Genomic DNA, 14,711 nt, shown 5'->3' on the forward strand with positions numbered 1-14,711 from the left:
ATCATATTATTCACAACCAGGTCACAAAAAGAAATTCCTAAAATGTTTATCGTAATTTAGAATTCAATATTTGTTTTCTTTCATGTTTCTCTGTTTTATTTGAACCACTGATTTACAAAACACCTTGAAAGCGCACATTACTTTGAATACCGTCTCTTATCGCCACTTTACGAACTACTTTCAATTTAAGACATGTTTCACTCAACAATTTTAAATACCTATTTTATTTTATGTATTTTGACAGACCGACCGTCGCGCGTCGGCCAAGAGTGCCACGTGTGAACTGGTCCTTTGAGCCGCGCCGTCGTGGCAGGCTTGCGTCAGACGACGATGTTAAGCAACGTTGCCGTAGTTACAACAATTTCAAATTCAAGAGATTCGAAGCAATCAAATTTGTATTAAATTTTAAAAATAAAACAGAGAAACATGAAAGGAAACAAACAAAACGAAAATGAATTGATTATTCGTCGGGCTGTTTTCGATACATTGAATTCTGAATTACGATAAACAATTTAGAAATTTCTTTTTTGTGACCTTATCAATAATCAATTCATTTGTGTTTTGTTTGTTTCCTTTCATGTTTTTCTGTTTTATTTTTAAAATTTAATAAGAATTTGATTGCTTCGAGTGTCTTGAATTTGAAATTGTTGAAACTACGGCAACCTCGCATGACGCAAGCTCGACACGCCGGCGCGACAAAGAAGCAGTGAGCAGTTACCAACCAGTGATGCGTGGCTGTCTTGGCCGACGGATGGTTGAGCTGTTGACGGAATTGTCGAAATACATCGAAAAAATAGCGAAAAAGCAAAATACGTATTTAAAATTGTTGAGTGAAACATGTATTTTCTTAGATTGAAAGTAGTTCGTAAAGTGGCGGCAAAAGACAATAATTCTCAACATTTATCCATTCAGAAAGATATTCAAAGTAATGTGTAATGTGTGCTTTTCAAGGTGTTTTGTAAATCAGTGGTTCAAATTGTGATGAAGCCTATACGAAAATAATGTGTTAAGTTAAAAATGGGGACTGTTATTTTAGCAGTTTTTATAATAGCACGTACAAGTAAAGCAGCACAATGAAGTGTATTTAGTTAAGTGTGTATCGCAAAAGAGAACTGTCTCAGTTAATACATCGATCTGTCATAAGTATCTTTTTTAATGTTGGGTAAGTTTTTTTAATTTAACTTTTAAACATTTAACTTTTAATTTATTTTATGTAATAATATCACAATCTTAAAAATGTAATGCATCTCTGCAAACTCCTCAGGTGTTGTGATTTTATGACTTACTTGTAAACATAGACTTTCTTGTCCATATGGCAACACAGTGCGTCGAATTAACTGAAATCCGGGCTTGATCGGGTAATTGGATGTAGTTGGCAATATCTGCCGGCGGTTCTCAAAATGTTGCGATTATTTTTTTAAATTTTCAAAGTTAAATAACTCAGTTATTTTCAATTTATTTTAAAAATGGTAAAGAGAAAATATGTTTATTTTGACCAGATCTACCACCTCTTAAAATATCTGCACTCATTTCTGGGACACCCTGTATATGTTATAACATAGACCACTCTGACTCTGACTAGCTTAAAAAACGTTCTTGTCTTTTTTTATGATGTTTTTACAGTTTTGAAATAAAAAATATGATATTATTTTATAGGCTGTTTTTTAAACAGTTAAACAGTTTTTATAAATTACTAATGTTACCGTAATATTACGGAATATTACCGGTAATATTACCGATTTATAAATTACCAGTAATTTTATATCACTATGTAGAACATCATTGCATACCTTTAGTAGCTGCAATGTCAAAAAATGGTATGAAAAAATAAATTAAATGAACCTGCAGCCTGCAGCTCGAAAAACTTGTATTACTTATAACAAGATTATAAAAAAATAATTAACTAAATAAATATGTAAAAAATATATACTTAGACAGAATTTTAAAAAATACAAAGTATTCAACATTTTTTCATTGGAAAAATCTCATACCGGGTGTTGCATCGTCGAGCGGGACATAGGAAATCCAATGTAAATTTTAATGGGGTCAATTATGGGCTTCCCTAATTATTTTAGAGAATAATTCTATTTAGGTTTATTGAAGAGCACTAAAACCCACATTCAAAAGAATAACTTTAGATATTTTTGATTAGCCCGTTTACGAGTTATCGCCGATTTCTTTTTAAATATTTCTCCTTTCTTATGGCCCTGTATTTACTTATGAGCACCAGTCAAGGTAAAAGTTAACTGTCAAATGAAGTTGTCATTTCAGAAATTTATCTATTTAGTGCTTTATTATTATTATTAAAACTCATACCTACATCGAAAATATTAGCCATGAATTACACTACCGAAGAAAAAGTATTGATGATTAAATGGTATTATCAAGGAAATAGTTATCAAAAGGTGTCGGACATGTCTGCTGCTCTGTATCCGAATAGACCGATACCTGGAAAATCTACAATCGCAAGGAATATCCAGAGATTTGAGACCAAAGGTACCCTAATAAATTAAAAAAAAAACAAAGAGAAGATGCAAGAAATGATACCGACTAGGAAGTTTTATTGTGCGTGGAATGGAACGATGGAAAGGTCAGCACAAGGAAACTTGAGGATGAAATAAGAATAGATCACACTACAGCGTTTCGAATTTTGAAACGACATAAATACTGTTCCTTCAAATATGAAAAGCACCAAGAGCTACGAGATGGGGACGAAATACGGCGGCAGGCGTTTTCGTCTCCCGTGTTTTGTTTTGATATTATGGAAAGAGCAAACACGGATAGGGAATTTTCAAAAAACATATGTTTGACTGACGAATGCACGTTTACCTTAAATAATGAACCTACTGTTCAAAATTATCGATATTGGAACAAAGAAAACCAACACAGGTTTGTCGAAACAAGGACGCAATATCCACAGAAAGTAAATGTTTGGGCAGGGATATTCGGACACAATATTATCGAGCCATTATTTCTTACGCGAAATTTAAATGCAGAATATTATTTGGAACTACTCAAAAATCATATTTTACCTGCTTTACATGATACCGCTAGGGAAAATCAGGAAGTTTGGTACCAAATGGATGGCTGCCCGGCATTTAGTACCCTGGCTGTTCGGGAATATTTAGACAATAGTTTTAACGGAAACGTTATTGACCTAAATTATACAGTAAATTGGCCAGCAAGATGTCCTGATATTTCGCCAAATGATTTTTTTCTCTGGGACCATTTAAAAAACAGGATATACAAGGATAAACAAGGATAAAAAGTACTCAAATCTAGACGAGTTAAAAAATGCTATTTCTGCCGAATGCAATAGAATTTCAGTTTACCAACTAGCGAATGTAAGAAGAGAATTTTATGATCGCCTGGGTTATTGACTAGCAGTCGATGGAGGAATATTTAAACATCTTCTTAAATCCTAAAGTTCTAACAATTTAATAGTACCTAAATTAATAAGTTTAATAAGTTGAATATTGTAATAATACTATAATTAACCTTGTAATTGATTACTTTATTTTACTTTAATTCAAATTAATTTGTATTTATATATATATATTTAAAGATTTCCGATGTAGGAATGGGTTTTCAATAATAATAAAGCACTAAATAGGTAAATTTCTGAAATGACAACTTCATTTGACTGTTATCTTTTACCTTGACTGGTGCTCATAAGTAAATACAGGGCCATAAGAAAGGAGAAATATTTAAAAAGAAATCGGCGATAACTCGTAAACGAGCTAATCAAAAATATCTAAAGTTATTCTTTTGAACTGTGGGTTTTAGTGCTCTTCAATAAACCTAAATAGAATTATTCTGTAAAATAATTAGGGAAGCCAATAATTGACCCCATTAAAATTTACATGGAATTTCCTATGTCCCGTCCGACGATGTAACATCGGGTATATCTGTTTATGGGGGGGGGGGGTTATAACATTTCTGTTTATTTAACACCCTATATAATATTCAAAATAGACACCTGATTATTTATTATCTACTTACCTGACTTTCTATTCTTCATTCAAGTTCTTCGTTTTAAATTTAATATCCAGCTGTCGATTTCTGTTTACAACTCTCGTTCAATTACCTTTCCAAAAGAAAAGCCCCCAACCGTTGGCGGCAACAGCCGTCGCCATAGGAAACAGATGCCTGCCGGTGGAGTAACGTGGGCAAAGTTGGTGGGGAGAACGTCAAAAACACACGAGACGACTGCGATTCGAGCATGGAGCGCAAATTTTATCAGTAACTATGAGCGTACAAAAATAAGCGACTTAAATCGAGTGAATTAGTTTATAATTTGACCGGCTCAATCTCAGAGTAGGTTAGTCGGCAAATTCCGAGAGTTTTTATCTTGGCCACTTGTGTGTTATCGCGAACGATCATCGCGCTGCCGACGATTTTTTTCAAAATTTCTACTCCCAGTGCTTTACATTCGATGACAATGGTCGCTGATGTTGTCCTATGCGTGTCGGATATCAATCACACCGCGACAGATATTTTCCGGGAAGAACTATCGGTTCCTATAATGCCAGAAATTCCGGGATTCTTCACAGGACTCGAATACACACCGAGCTTGTGGGCCATGTTTGGTTCCATCCTTGTCGGACTCAGTGGTGTGCTGCCGCTCCTCGTCATACCCATTGACCAGACTGACAATTTGAAACAAGGAGGTTAGTTTTGTTTACGTTTAGATTTTTCTGTAGTTCTGTGCTGTAGTTTGGCTGTAGTTTAATGTTACTGCTATTGTGTTTCTGTTAATATCGATGCATGTTTGTATATTTGCAGTAAATATGCAATTTCGGACTCGTTCACTCACGTTCTGAAGATAAATGTTTCTCAAGTGCCTAGATACCAATTAGAACAATTTAGACTACGGCAGTTTAATCTGAATTTATATTCGATATCGTTATTGAATGTTAGGTAATTTGTCTAATAATAAGTAAATAATACAATGTTAAAAATATTATATCACAAAACTATCTGTGGCAGACATTGATGTACCTACTTATTGATTAGACAAAAGGTATGTAAACAAATTCTTGATATTTTTTTTAATTTTACAATTATTGTATCTCAAGATGTTTCGATACATATTAATATATATTAATGTAATAGATATAGATACATATTAATGTAATAGATATAGGTAATGCCGGTTGTCATTTATAACTAGATGCATATAATGCTAAGGAATTATTAATGTGTGTTTCTGATATATTAACTATTTATCATAAACCAAAGTTTACAGTTCTGTAAACTTTGTCATAACTGGCATTTTTTTAAAGAAAAAAGAGAAGACAATATAATTAGTTTTCGCAACAAAATATAAAAATATAATGTAATTAATCAAATAAAACAATTTATGACGATATAATAATACCGACTGTTTATAATGTGATACACAGTATATACACACAACTAAATTATACAGTGTGGTTTGGTTTGAAACATAGGAAATCCCATGCAAATTTTGAACTGTCCAAATATTGGTTCCCTATTAATTTTACAACTAAATTGTAAATAGGGTTTTCAAAGGTCTGTCTGTCTAATACATATGCCAAATTTGAACAATTTTGCAAAATCCGATTTTAAGTAATTTGAGAAAAATTGCATCTATATTTAAATTAAAACTGTTAAAAATGCAAAACCAGTCAAATTTCAACATACCCTAAGTTATCAACCTATACTTAATTTTATCATTGTCAAATGTAATTTGTTGTGTACCTAAGCTAAGTGTCCACGAAATGTATTTTTGTAATTTAAAACTGGTTCGAATGAGGCAAAAACCTAACGTTTAGAAAATACAATTTGACATTGACAAAATTATAGGATGACAACTTAATGAACTTAAGGTACGTTGACATTTGCCTGGTTTTGCATTTTTACCTGGTCAGTTTTAATTTAAAAATGGGTGCAGTTTTTCTTAAATTACTTAAAATCGCCTTCTCCAAAATTGTCCAAATTTGGCATGGGTATTCAGCATACTCACACCTTTAAAAAAACTATTTACAACTTTGCTGTAAAATTAATAGGGGAGCCAATATCTGAACAGTTCAAAAATTGCATGGGATTTCCTATTTTCTAAGAGTTTCCAACGACAATGCACCACCCGGTATGTAGGTATGTTATTTCATTGATACCGGTACATTATAATATTTGTAACTATGTTTTCGATATCTCTATATGAGTTTCTTAGCGGGTTCCAATTTCATGAATTCATGAGTTTCCAGTTTACACAATAGTTTTTACTCATACAAGTCACAGGATCAAAATGTGACTACAAAATTTGTCTTTCCTAGCCTAATATGAAACTGAGTTATACAAAACAGCATACCTAATGTTTACTTAATGTTTAATTCTCTAATAGTCATATGATTTTTTTAAATAAAGCCGTGAAAATAACGCTATTTAAAATGGGATGTTTTTCATGTAATAATGCGTGTGTTATTAATACTAACAATGAAAATTTTGAAAGTGATACTGTTTGAAGCATATACCTATTATTAGATCAAACATAAGATAGAAAACATCATAACAAAGCTAAAAACTTTATCTGAGAGCTTGTTTGTATGTAGTCGGTAGCAACGGTGATATTTACTGTCTGTCAAGGTTTACAGAATTACCTGTAAAGTATTTGTCACTATTTACAAGTTTATATGTAAAGTCTGTCCATAGAGAGAACGAATTTTGACTTTTTAACCTCCAAAATCTGAAGAAAAATCAATTAATTTTTTAATTAAAATAACAACCATTATCTCTCTCTGTCATTGTAATAATAATATATACTCCCGCTGGACAGACTACATTTTTCACCTTAATAGTTATTAGTATAAACTTAAAATTTACTGTAAAGTCTGTTCAATGATAGTAAACTTAACAGTGACAGTTGTTTTCTGTAATTTTAATTCAGAGGTAAATTTTATTTTCTGTATTTTTTGGATTTTGTCGGTCAACATTTTCCCCGACGCGTTGGACAGGCTTAATTAGTTTAGGATTTTTTATTTAGTACATAGATTTTTAAGAGATTGAGTTAGAAATTTAGGACGTATCATATTAGAATAATATGGCCTTTATTAGGTGAATAGTGAGTCTGATTTTATTTATACACCTGCCTTATAGCATTTTACCTAAAATTTTAATATACCCATGCACATGCACTAATCGGTTTGGAGAATACGTTCACCTCCTATGAAAAAATGTACGTTATTGTTTTTTATCATCAAGCAGTCTTCTGCATCAATCGATGGACTTAGTATCAAATATAGACTTTGTTAGAATTAAATACCTCAAATGGGCAATGGCCAGGACACCTGGCAAGAAGGACCGACAACAGATGGACCACAAAAATTACAGCATGGTACCCACGAGGAATTAAGAGACCTATTATATGAAGACGAAACCTGAGATGGGACCATGATATTAGGAAATTAGCGAGGATAACTTGTGCCCGCATAGCCAACAATAGACAACAATGGGCCCAACTACAAAGAAAGTATCTTAATATGTGAGGGAGGCTAAATCATAATTGGAAATGGTCGAATAAACTGAAAATGATGATCATGATGACAGACTTTGTTAGTATGCTCTAATTTGTTTTATTTCCTGTGAAGTTGCTCTGTTTGTTGCAGTTATTGCATAAACTTTTGATGTTATCTAGTTCGTCTGCCCATTCGGATCGTCATTTAATTAGCCGTTTTGTCCATATATCGTTGCATACGATCTGTTAAGACCACACTTAGAATGGATATAGATTTTTCTGAGCTACTGTTATTTTTCTAGTGATTGCTGTTGTAAAGGGAGTTTCTGAGTCATCTGTCATCCCTAGTAACATGCACTGATATGCGTTATGCGTTCGCCTTTCTTGTTGGGTATTTCAATATCGCTCTTAAAAACCTTCTTAAATTTCCTTATTGCCTAATACAGAGTTAGCGTTCTATGTAGTTCGTATATTTAACCATTTCTAGAGATATAAATAATATGTGTGTACATCTCCTGATCTCCACCAATATCTAAGCTACAAGTGAGAACAAGGTTTGGTTATACATTTTTATTTGGATAATTATATGTTATTATGTCGAATAACTCATCTCGTAACATCAGTTGCATCTCCCTTTGTTCATAATCATAATAAGTGGTAATTACGGAGAAACTTATATTTTCATTTTCTTAATATTTTCCCAGGTTTCTCAGTATTTAGAAAACAAAATGTACTAAGATACCTCTATATAAGTACTTCCTAAGTGCAAAACAGATAATGTCAATCGAAATTGATGGATTGGAGAGATAGAGGGCATATTAATATACACAACCAAACTTATATGGAATCACTCTTTATTTCTGACTAAATTTCTTGCAAGGATAAAAATTGGTATACAACTTTAAGGTAAGGCATTTTGTTTTAAATAAACATGATAATAAAGAATAAACGACTGCTGCGATTTATTTTCTTTTGAATTTTGTGTTAAGCAGTAAAATCACGATTGTTTGGTAATTTTCATTCGATCCAAAAAAATTAAAAAATGCCTTATGTTGGATTAACAGTTGTATAGAGGAGAAGAATTATTGCTCTCACCGAACAAGAAATGCTCCAAAGAGACGTAGCATAGATAGTAGGCGTTACCAGGATATTGTATCGAACACATTTGCAAGGTACTTGGAATTAGGAACACACAAGAATATGACCAGACAAAGTCGTCAAAGAGTCACAGCTGAACAATATGACCGCATTGTGCGCCAAATTGCTAGAATAAATCGCAAAGTTTCTCATCCAGAGCTACAAAGACAACTTCTGGCAGCTACAAGTGTGAACGCTTCAGTTGAAACTATAAGAAAAAGGCTTCGTGGTCGAGAGTTTTACCGTAGGAGAGAGTTACGGATCCCACAGTTATCTCGGCAAAATAAAATTGACTGGCTAAATTGACGCCTTCAACATCAAAACTGGACAACTGAGAATTGGCAAAATGTTCATTTTTCGGATGAAACCAGAATTGGCCTAAGATCAGATAACCATCGAATTCGGGTTCTCAGAGCTCCAGGAAGACGAGCGAGACTTCAGGCTGCCAAATATGTACCAAGATATAAAGGAGGAACTGTAATATTCTGGGGAGGTATTATACTGGAAGCAAACAATCCATTGTTACCACTTCAACAAACTTTAACGGGTCGGAGATATGTTGATTTAGTGCTAGAACCAATCGTTAGTCTTTGGAGAGCTGCAATTAGGGATAATTTTAACTTCTTGTACGATAGTGTACCTCCCCATACCAGCAGAGTGACTAGAGACTAGAGAATGTCTTGAAACGGAAGATGTCATAGTTTTGGACTGGCCTGCATGTTCACCAGATCTAAACCCTATCGAACACTTGTGGGACTAGCTTAAAAGAATGGTTAGAGCTCGTCGAAACAATCCAGGAAATCTTGCACAGCTTATTGTTGCAGCATTAGCAGAATGGGAAAACATACCCCAAGACAACGTTGATAATTTAATAAAAAGCATGCCAGCGTGGATAAAAGCTTGCATAAGGGATAGAGGTGGCAACAGGGAATATTAATATTATCAATTTTCTTTTTGTTTTTACTTTTTGACCATTAAAAATTTAAATCTTAATTTCGTTTCAGAAACCAAAAAAATACCATTTTGTTTATTTTGGGAACTGATTTTTTTTATTGCTATATGGATTATTTTTCATTAAGTCATTAGTAAGGACTGAGTTTTATTCATAAACACAAAATTTTCATACATCTGAAAAATTATGAAAAATAATAGATGATTCCATATAAGTTTGGTTGTGTATATTTACAACTGACATAACAACAACAAATACGATTTTTGTATAATAAATAAATACAATAGAAGATATCACAGTAGTTTTCTTCGTGTATTTAGCATCGTATATTGGGCCTAGTATTCAACTTATCTTTATTTATTCTTATATTGACATCGTATTTAACAAAACTAGAAATTAAAAAAATATACTTGGGTTGTGTACCTTAGTGTGTTCTTTGTCGAAAGGTGCATGGTTCGTATCTAGAAAATTTTGATTTTTCTGATAGATTATCCTGCTGGAAGCTTCAATGGCTTGTTAAATTGTTGGTGTCTTTGCCAAGGCTCTATATTGGACTGTTAATTTTGAAGTATTCTGCGCAAAATTTCTAGTCCGTGGTTTTGGTGATCAACTAATTAAATAAATTGAAAGTATTTTTGTAGGAAGAGATTAGGATGTACTTTTTATTCACCTCATACATATTTAAAGTGATTTTAGAGTTGGGTACCACAGATCACAGAAATCTCACCTCGCACCTCTTCTATTTCTGCTTTAAACGCTATAAATGGTGAGCTCTTAAGAAATAGATAATTGTCATATTTAATTTTTGGTAATTTTAATTTACTGTTACAGTTGGGTAATCGTTTTCTAATATTTTTTTTCGAAAATTGTTCCTTTCAAAATGAATTCAGCTCGTATCAGACCTAATTTTTTTCGTTCCATAATTTTCTTGTAAATTTAATGTAAGGTATAAATCAAACAAGTATTTAGATCATACGACTTGGGTTTTAACTCCGACGGTCTACCCAAAGCGCAATTTATTACAAAATAATTCAATAAACCGTGACTCCTGTACTACAACAGTTTAGCAAAGCGTGAAAATTGATATTACACAATGTATTAAGAGGACATTGTCGCCGATTTTGACATAACGGTGTTCTAGAAAATTCTGCAGATATTTTTCAAGTGCAACCGGTGTAATGATAGCGTTTCGGCGTCTGAACGATGGCTGGGCAGCGGAGCAGCAAGAAATTCTTATTTTAGAGTTGGATGGACGACGCGACGTCAAGAAATATTGCCCTAATCTTATCTTTAAGAAACACTCTTCTAGGTATATTTTGTGTTATTTTGCATTTGTTATAAGCAGATCATAAAAGTAAATACTTAAGAATACATTATTTTTTAAATTATTTTTTAAATTATATTTAAATAATTCCCAGAAATTTTGCAGTTTTTCAATCATCATTAGATACTATTAAGTCAAAAAATAGTTAAACACATTATTAGTATGTAAAAATATAAAGAAAATGTTTATCTTAGCAATGTAATTTTCTGTAGTCTTTTATGACTTAGAATAAAATTATATTCAACATTTCTACAATTTGAATTAACTAAATACAGCGTATAGTCATTTTAAAACGAACCAATTTATCAGTATAGTTGTTGTCTTATTAATGTTGTATACGAGGCTGTATATTATGATCCATAATTGAACTCTCCAACAATGAACCTTGACATGTTTTTGGATAAATCGAATATCTTATTTACTTTCGATTATTTTACATTTATTACTATTTATTTGTTAACTCTCCAGGGAAAAAGTAGATATTATTATGACTATTTTAGGTGGATTTCAATATTATTTATCCCTTTTTTTAAAACTGGGTTTTTCAGAGTTTTGAACTATCCAACATTGAACCTTGACATGTTTAGAATAAATCGAATATCTTATTTACCTTCGATTATTTTACATTTATTACTATTTATATATTAACTCTCCAGAGAAAAAGTAGATATTATGACTATTTTAGGTGGATTTAAATATAATTTATCCCTTTTTGATACAGTTGAGTATATGACTAGGTATCATCACATGTAACATACTATATGTTACCTGTGGTCTCAAGTTTATCACGTGACCTATGATATCATGTAGGTACCTTGCTCTTACGACGTTTTTCCTTGTTAAAAACGCCCACCTATTTACTTTTCATTATAGTACATTATTATTAGTAACGGTTATACCACCGTTACTAATAAATCAATATTTCTGAATTTCTATTTACCACATTAAATAATTATGATAACGATATTACTCATTAGGCACTAACGAACATATTCCAATACGATTAAAATTATATTATGCTCTAATCGAATATTATTTTGAGAATCGTGTTATTGTATTTACAATTTACATGGTTTATAAAAATGCAGATGTTCCATTTAAAATATAAACAACGACGTAATGAGTCAATTCGTCAATAAAAATAACAAACTTATTTTTATGATCCTTTGTTGCCTTTATCAGCACCACAATATATCAGAACGAATGATAAATATGAAGATTTCAACTGGGATTTACCAGCTTTTTTTTGTGTTTGTTTTTTATTAATAGAAGTTTTGCAAATATTTTTAGAAGGGTTATAAAAAAATAAATAACGCTTTATTGTACAAAAAGCCAAAATAGCTTCATCGACAAAGCATTTACAAAACAAACAAAAGCACAAAAAGTATACAAATAATAAAAAAATATCATACAATACAAATTAATTCAAAAAAATTTTCGTTATTAAAATTACAAATGAAACATACATGGACATTGCAGAACACAAAAAAGGCGTTCAATAAAATTTTACAATAGGAAAATTGTAAATGGATATAATCATGTAAGAGTTATAAAATATTAAATATTAAATACTAGACCTTTAACCAGTGTGTGAGATGATCAAAATTTAAAAATTCAAAATTGTTCATGATTATACATCAACAAAAAAGTCGTTCGCTGGCTCTATATATCTATATAAGTATGATTTCAGAGCTTTTTGCGAAATGCGGGAAAGAATGAAAGCGACTTGATATTCAAAGGCAGATGATTGTACATTTTTTTGGCATTGTACAGTATTGAGTCTTTAACTAGTTCTGAGCTCGGGGCTGGCAGATAAAGATCGTGCTCCGCATTCCTAAGTGGATAGTTGTGAGATGGCCTTTCGGGAATAGCAGATATGTGCTTGCGAATTAAGCAAACGGATTCAAAAATGAATAAAGGAGGATCAGTATTTTGAAATTTTTAAAGAAATTCTGGCAGTGAGTTCTACTGTTCAGTCCCAATAAATATCGAACTGCTCCCTTTTGAAGTTTGAAAATACGATCAAATTTTGTTGCGCAGCAAGTACCCCAGAATGGAAGGGCATAACGAAGATGTGACTCAAAAAGGGCATAATAGGCTATTCTAGAGGTTTATAAGTTAAGTTCCTCTACAACAAGTCCTAAGAATTTCACAGAGTCCACGACTTCAATAGTGGTATTATTAGGTACAAAAGGTTGTATAGTACTTTTATATGACAAAACTTTAGTTTTTGATAGGTTGAGGCATAGGAGATTAGAATCGCACCAATATTTAATGGTGCGTAAGTCACTGGATATAGAATTATATAGTGCCGTAACATCTGGGCCGCTCCCAGTGAATCTAGTATCGTCCGCAAAAAGGCAGATTTTACCGCTAATGTCCAGATTTCCAATGTCGTTGATAAACCCCAAAAACAAAATAGGGCCAAGTACTAAACCCTGAGGGACACCACATTATATAGGCTTACAAGAAGACGTAGACGTATCAATCCTCACAAGCTGCCTTCTGTTGCCAAAATATGACTTAAGCCATTCGAGCGGCACTCCCCTGAATCCATAGTATTGCAGTTTGTTAATTAAGATATTATGATTTACAAAGTGGCAAGCCTTAGAGAAATCACAGAAAATTGTTGGTTAACTATATTACTTAAAATATTTATTTTCTTTTTGTTAAACTGACTATCATCATAAAGGTGCCCGGTGGCGTAGAGGTACAGGCTCTCGTCTACCAATCTGAAGGTAGTGGGTTCGATTCCCACACCCGGCATTTCATCAGCCGACTATTTTTATTAAAATAAAAATAGTTTGGGTACCTAGGTCGACTCAGCCTTAAATGAGTACTTGGGATTTACAATTCTGAGGTAATAATAGGCGGTTGAAGCGTAGTGCTACACTGAAAGAAAGGATCTCTCTGTCGAAATGAATATGACTTTGACCCAAAAGATTGGCGCTTTTCAAGGACCAAGAACGACATTTCTTTGCCCAAAGCATTAACTATCTTTTGATAAGCTTTAAAAATTACTTTAGAGAATAGAATAATCTATCTGTTCAAAGTATTTCACTCTTGACCCAAAATTAATATGCAAAGAAGTTCTTGCTACAAGAACAATAGTCTCTTTGATTCATGCAAAAATTCTTGATTGAAAAGGGACATTTCTTCACTAAAGAGACACTTTTCTTAAACCAATAGTGAATACCATTGACTCAACTAAAATTTATTTTGATCTAAGAGAAGTCTATACATCATCTACAGGCATATTACGAGGTATATTATTTTCTAATAAATTTAGGTTTTCCTGGTCTGTAGTAAGTAAAGTGATATTATTTTCCTCGATAGTAGTTATTTCTGCTTCTTCACTCCTTGGTATTTTTTGGGGTGGTTCATCTCACTCTACAAATTATAAAAAAATGTTACATCACGATTAATCAAAGTAAAGCAAACACATTATTAAAATTATAAGCTTTGGACACATTTTGAATTTTTTAATACGACTTGAAATTCTAAAATGTTTGTAATTATTTGCATAAAAAACGCATGTATTATCTAAACAGGTGCATTAGGTAAATGTCTCTTACCTTCAAATATAGCAAATATAACGATCATTAATTTGTTATACGATATGCGTTTAAAAAGAAAATTATGCAAAATTCCAAGTGGAAAATTTCAAGCAACAAAGCCCGTGCGTACTATGATGTGCAACCTATGAAATGCGACGTACGACTGATCGGACTGCCAACTTGTAATTGTATATACCGTCCTTCGTCATGGTCTTTGCGTGTCGTTATTATTTTTCATCAAAAGAGTATTTAGCTATTGGAAAA

At 32.4% G+C, this 14,711-nt stretch overlaps 1 protein-coding gene across 1 annotated transcript in view; it reads left to right on the plus strand.

Moving 5' to 3' along the window:
* Nucleotides 1-4,193: 4,193 nt before the first annotated feature.
* The window catches only part of LOC115878849 (zinc transporter ZIP13 homolog), a 46,377-nt gene continuing 35,859 nt past the window's right edge, over nucleotides 4,194-14,711 (plus strand). The window contains exon 1 of the mRNA XM_030895469.1: nucleotides 4,194-4,670. Coding sequence (XP_030751329.1) covers nucleotides 4,436-4,670 — 235 coding nt within the window. The 5' untranslated portion in view covers nucleotides 4,194-4,435. The remainder of the gene's footprint in view (nucleotides 4,671-14,711) is intronic.

This window comes from Sitophilus oryzae, unplaced genomic scaffold (genome assembly GCF_002938485.1).
Source record: "Sitophilus oryzae breed Bouriz unplaced genomic scaffold, Soryzae_2.0 scaffold_1063_pilon_pilon, whole genome shotgun sequence".
NCBI lineage: Eukaryota > Metazoa > Arthropoda > Insecta > Coleoptera > Curculionidae > Sitophilus > Sitophilus oryzae.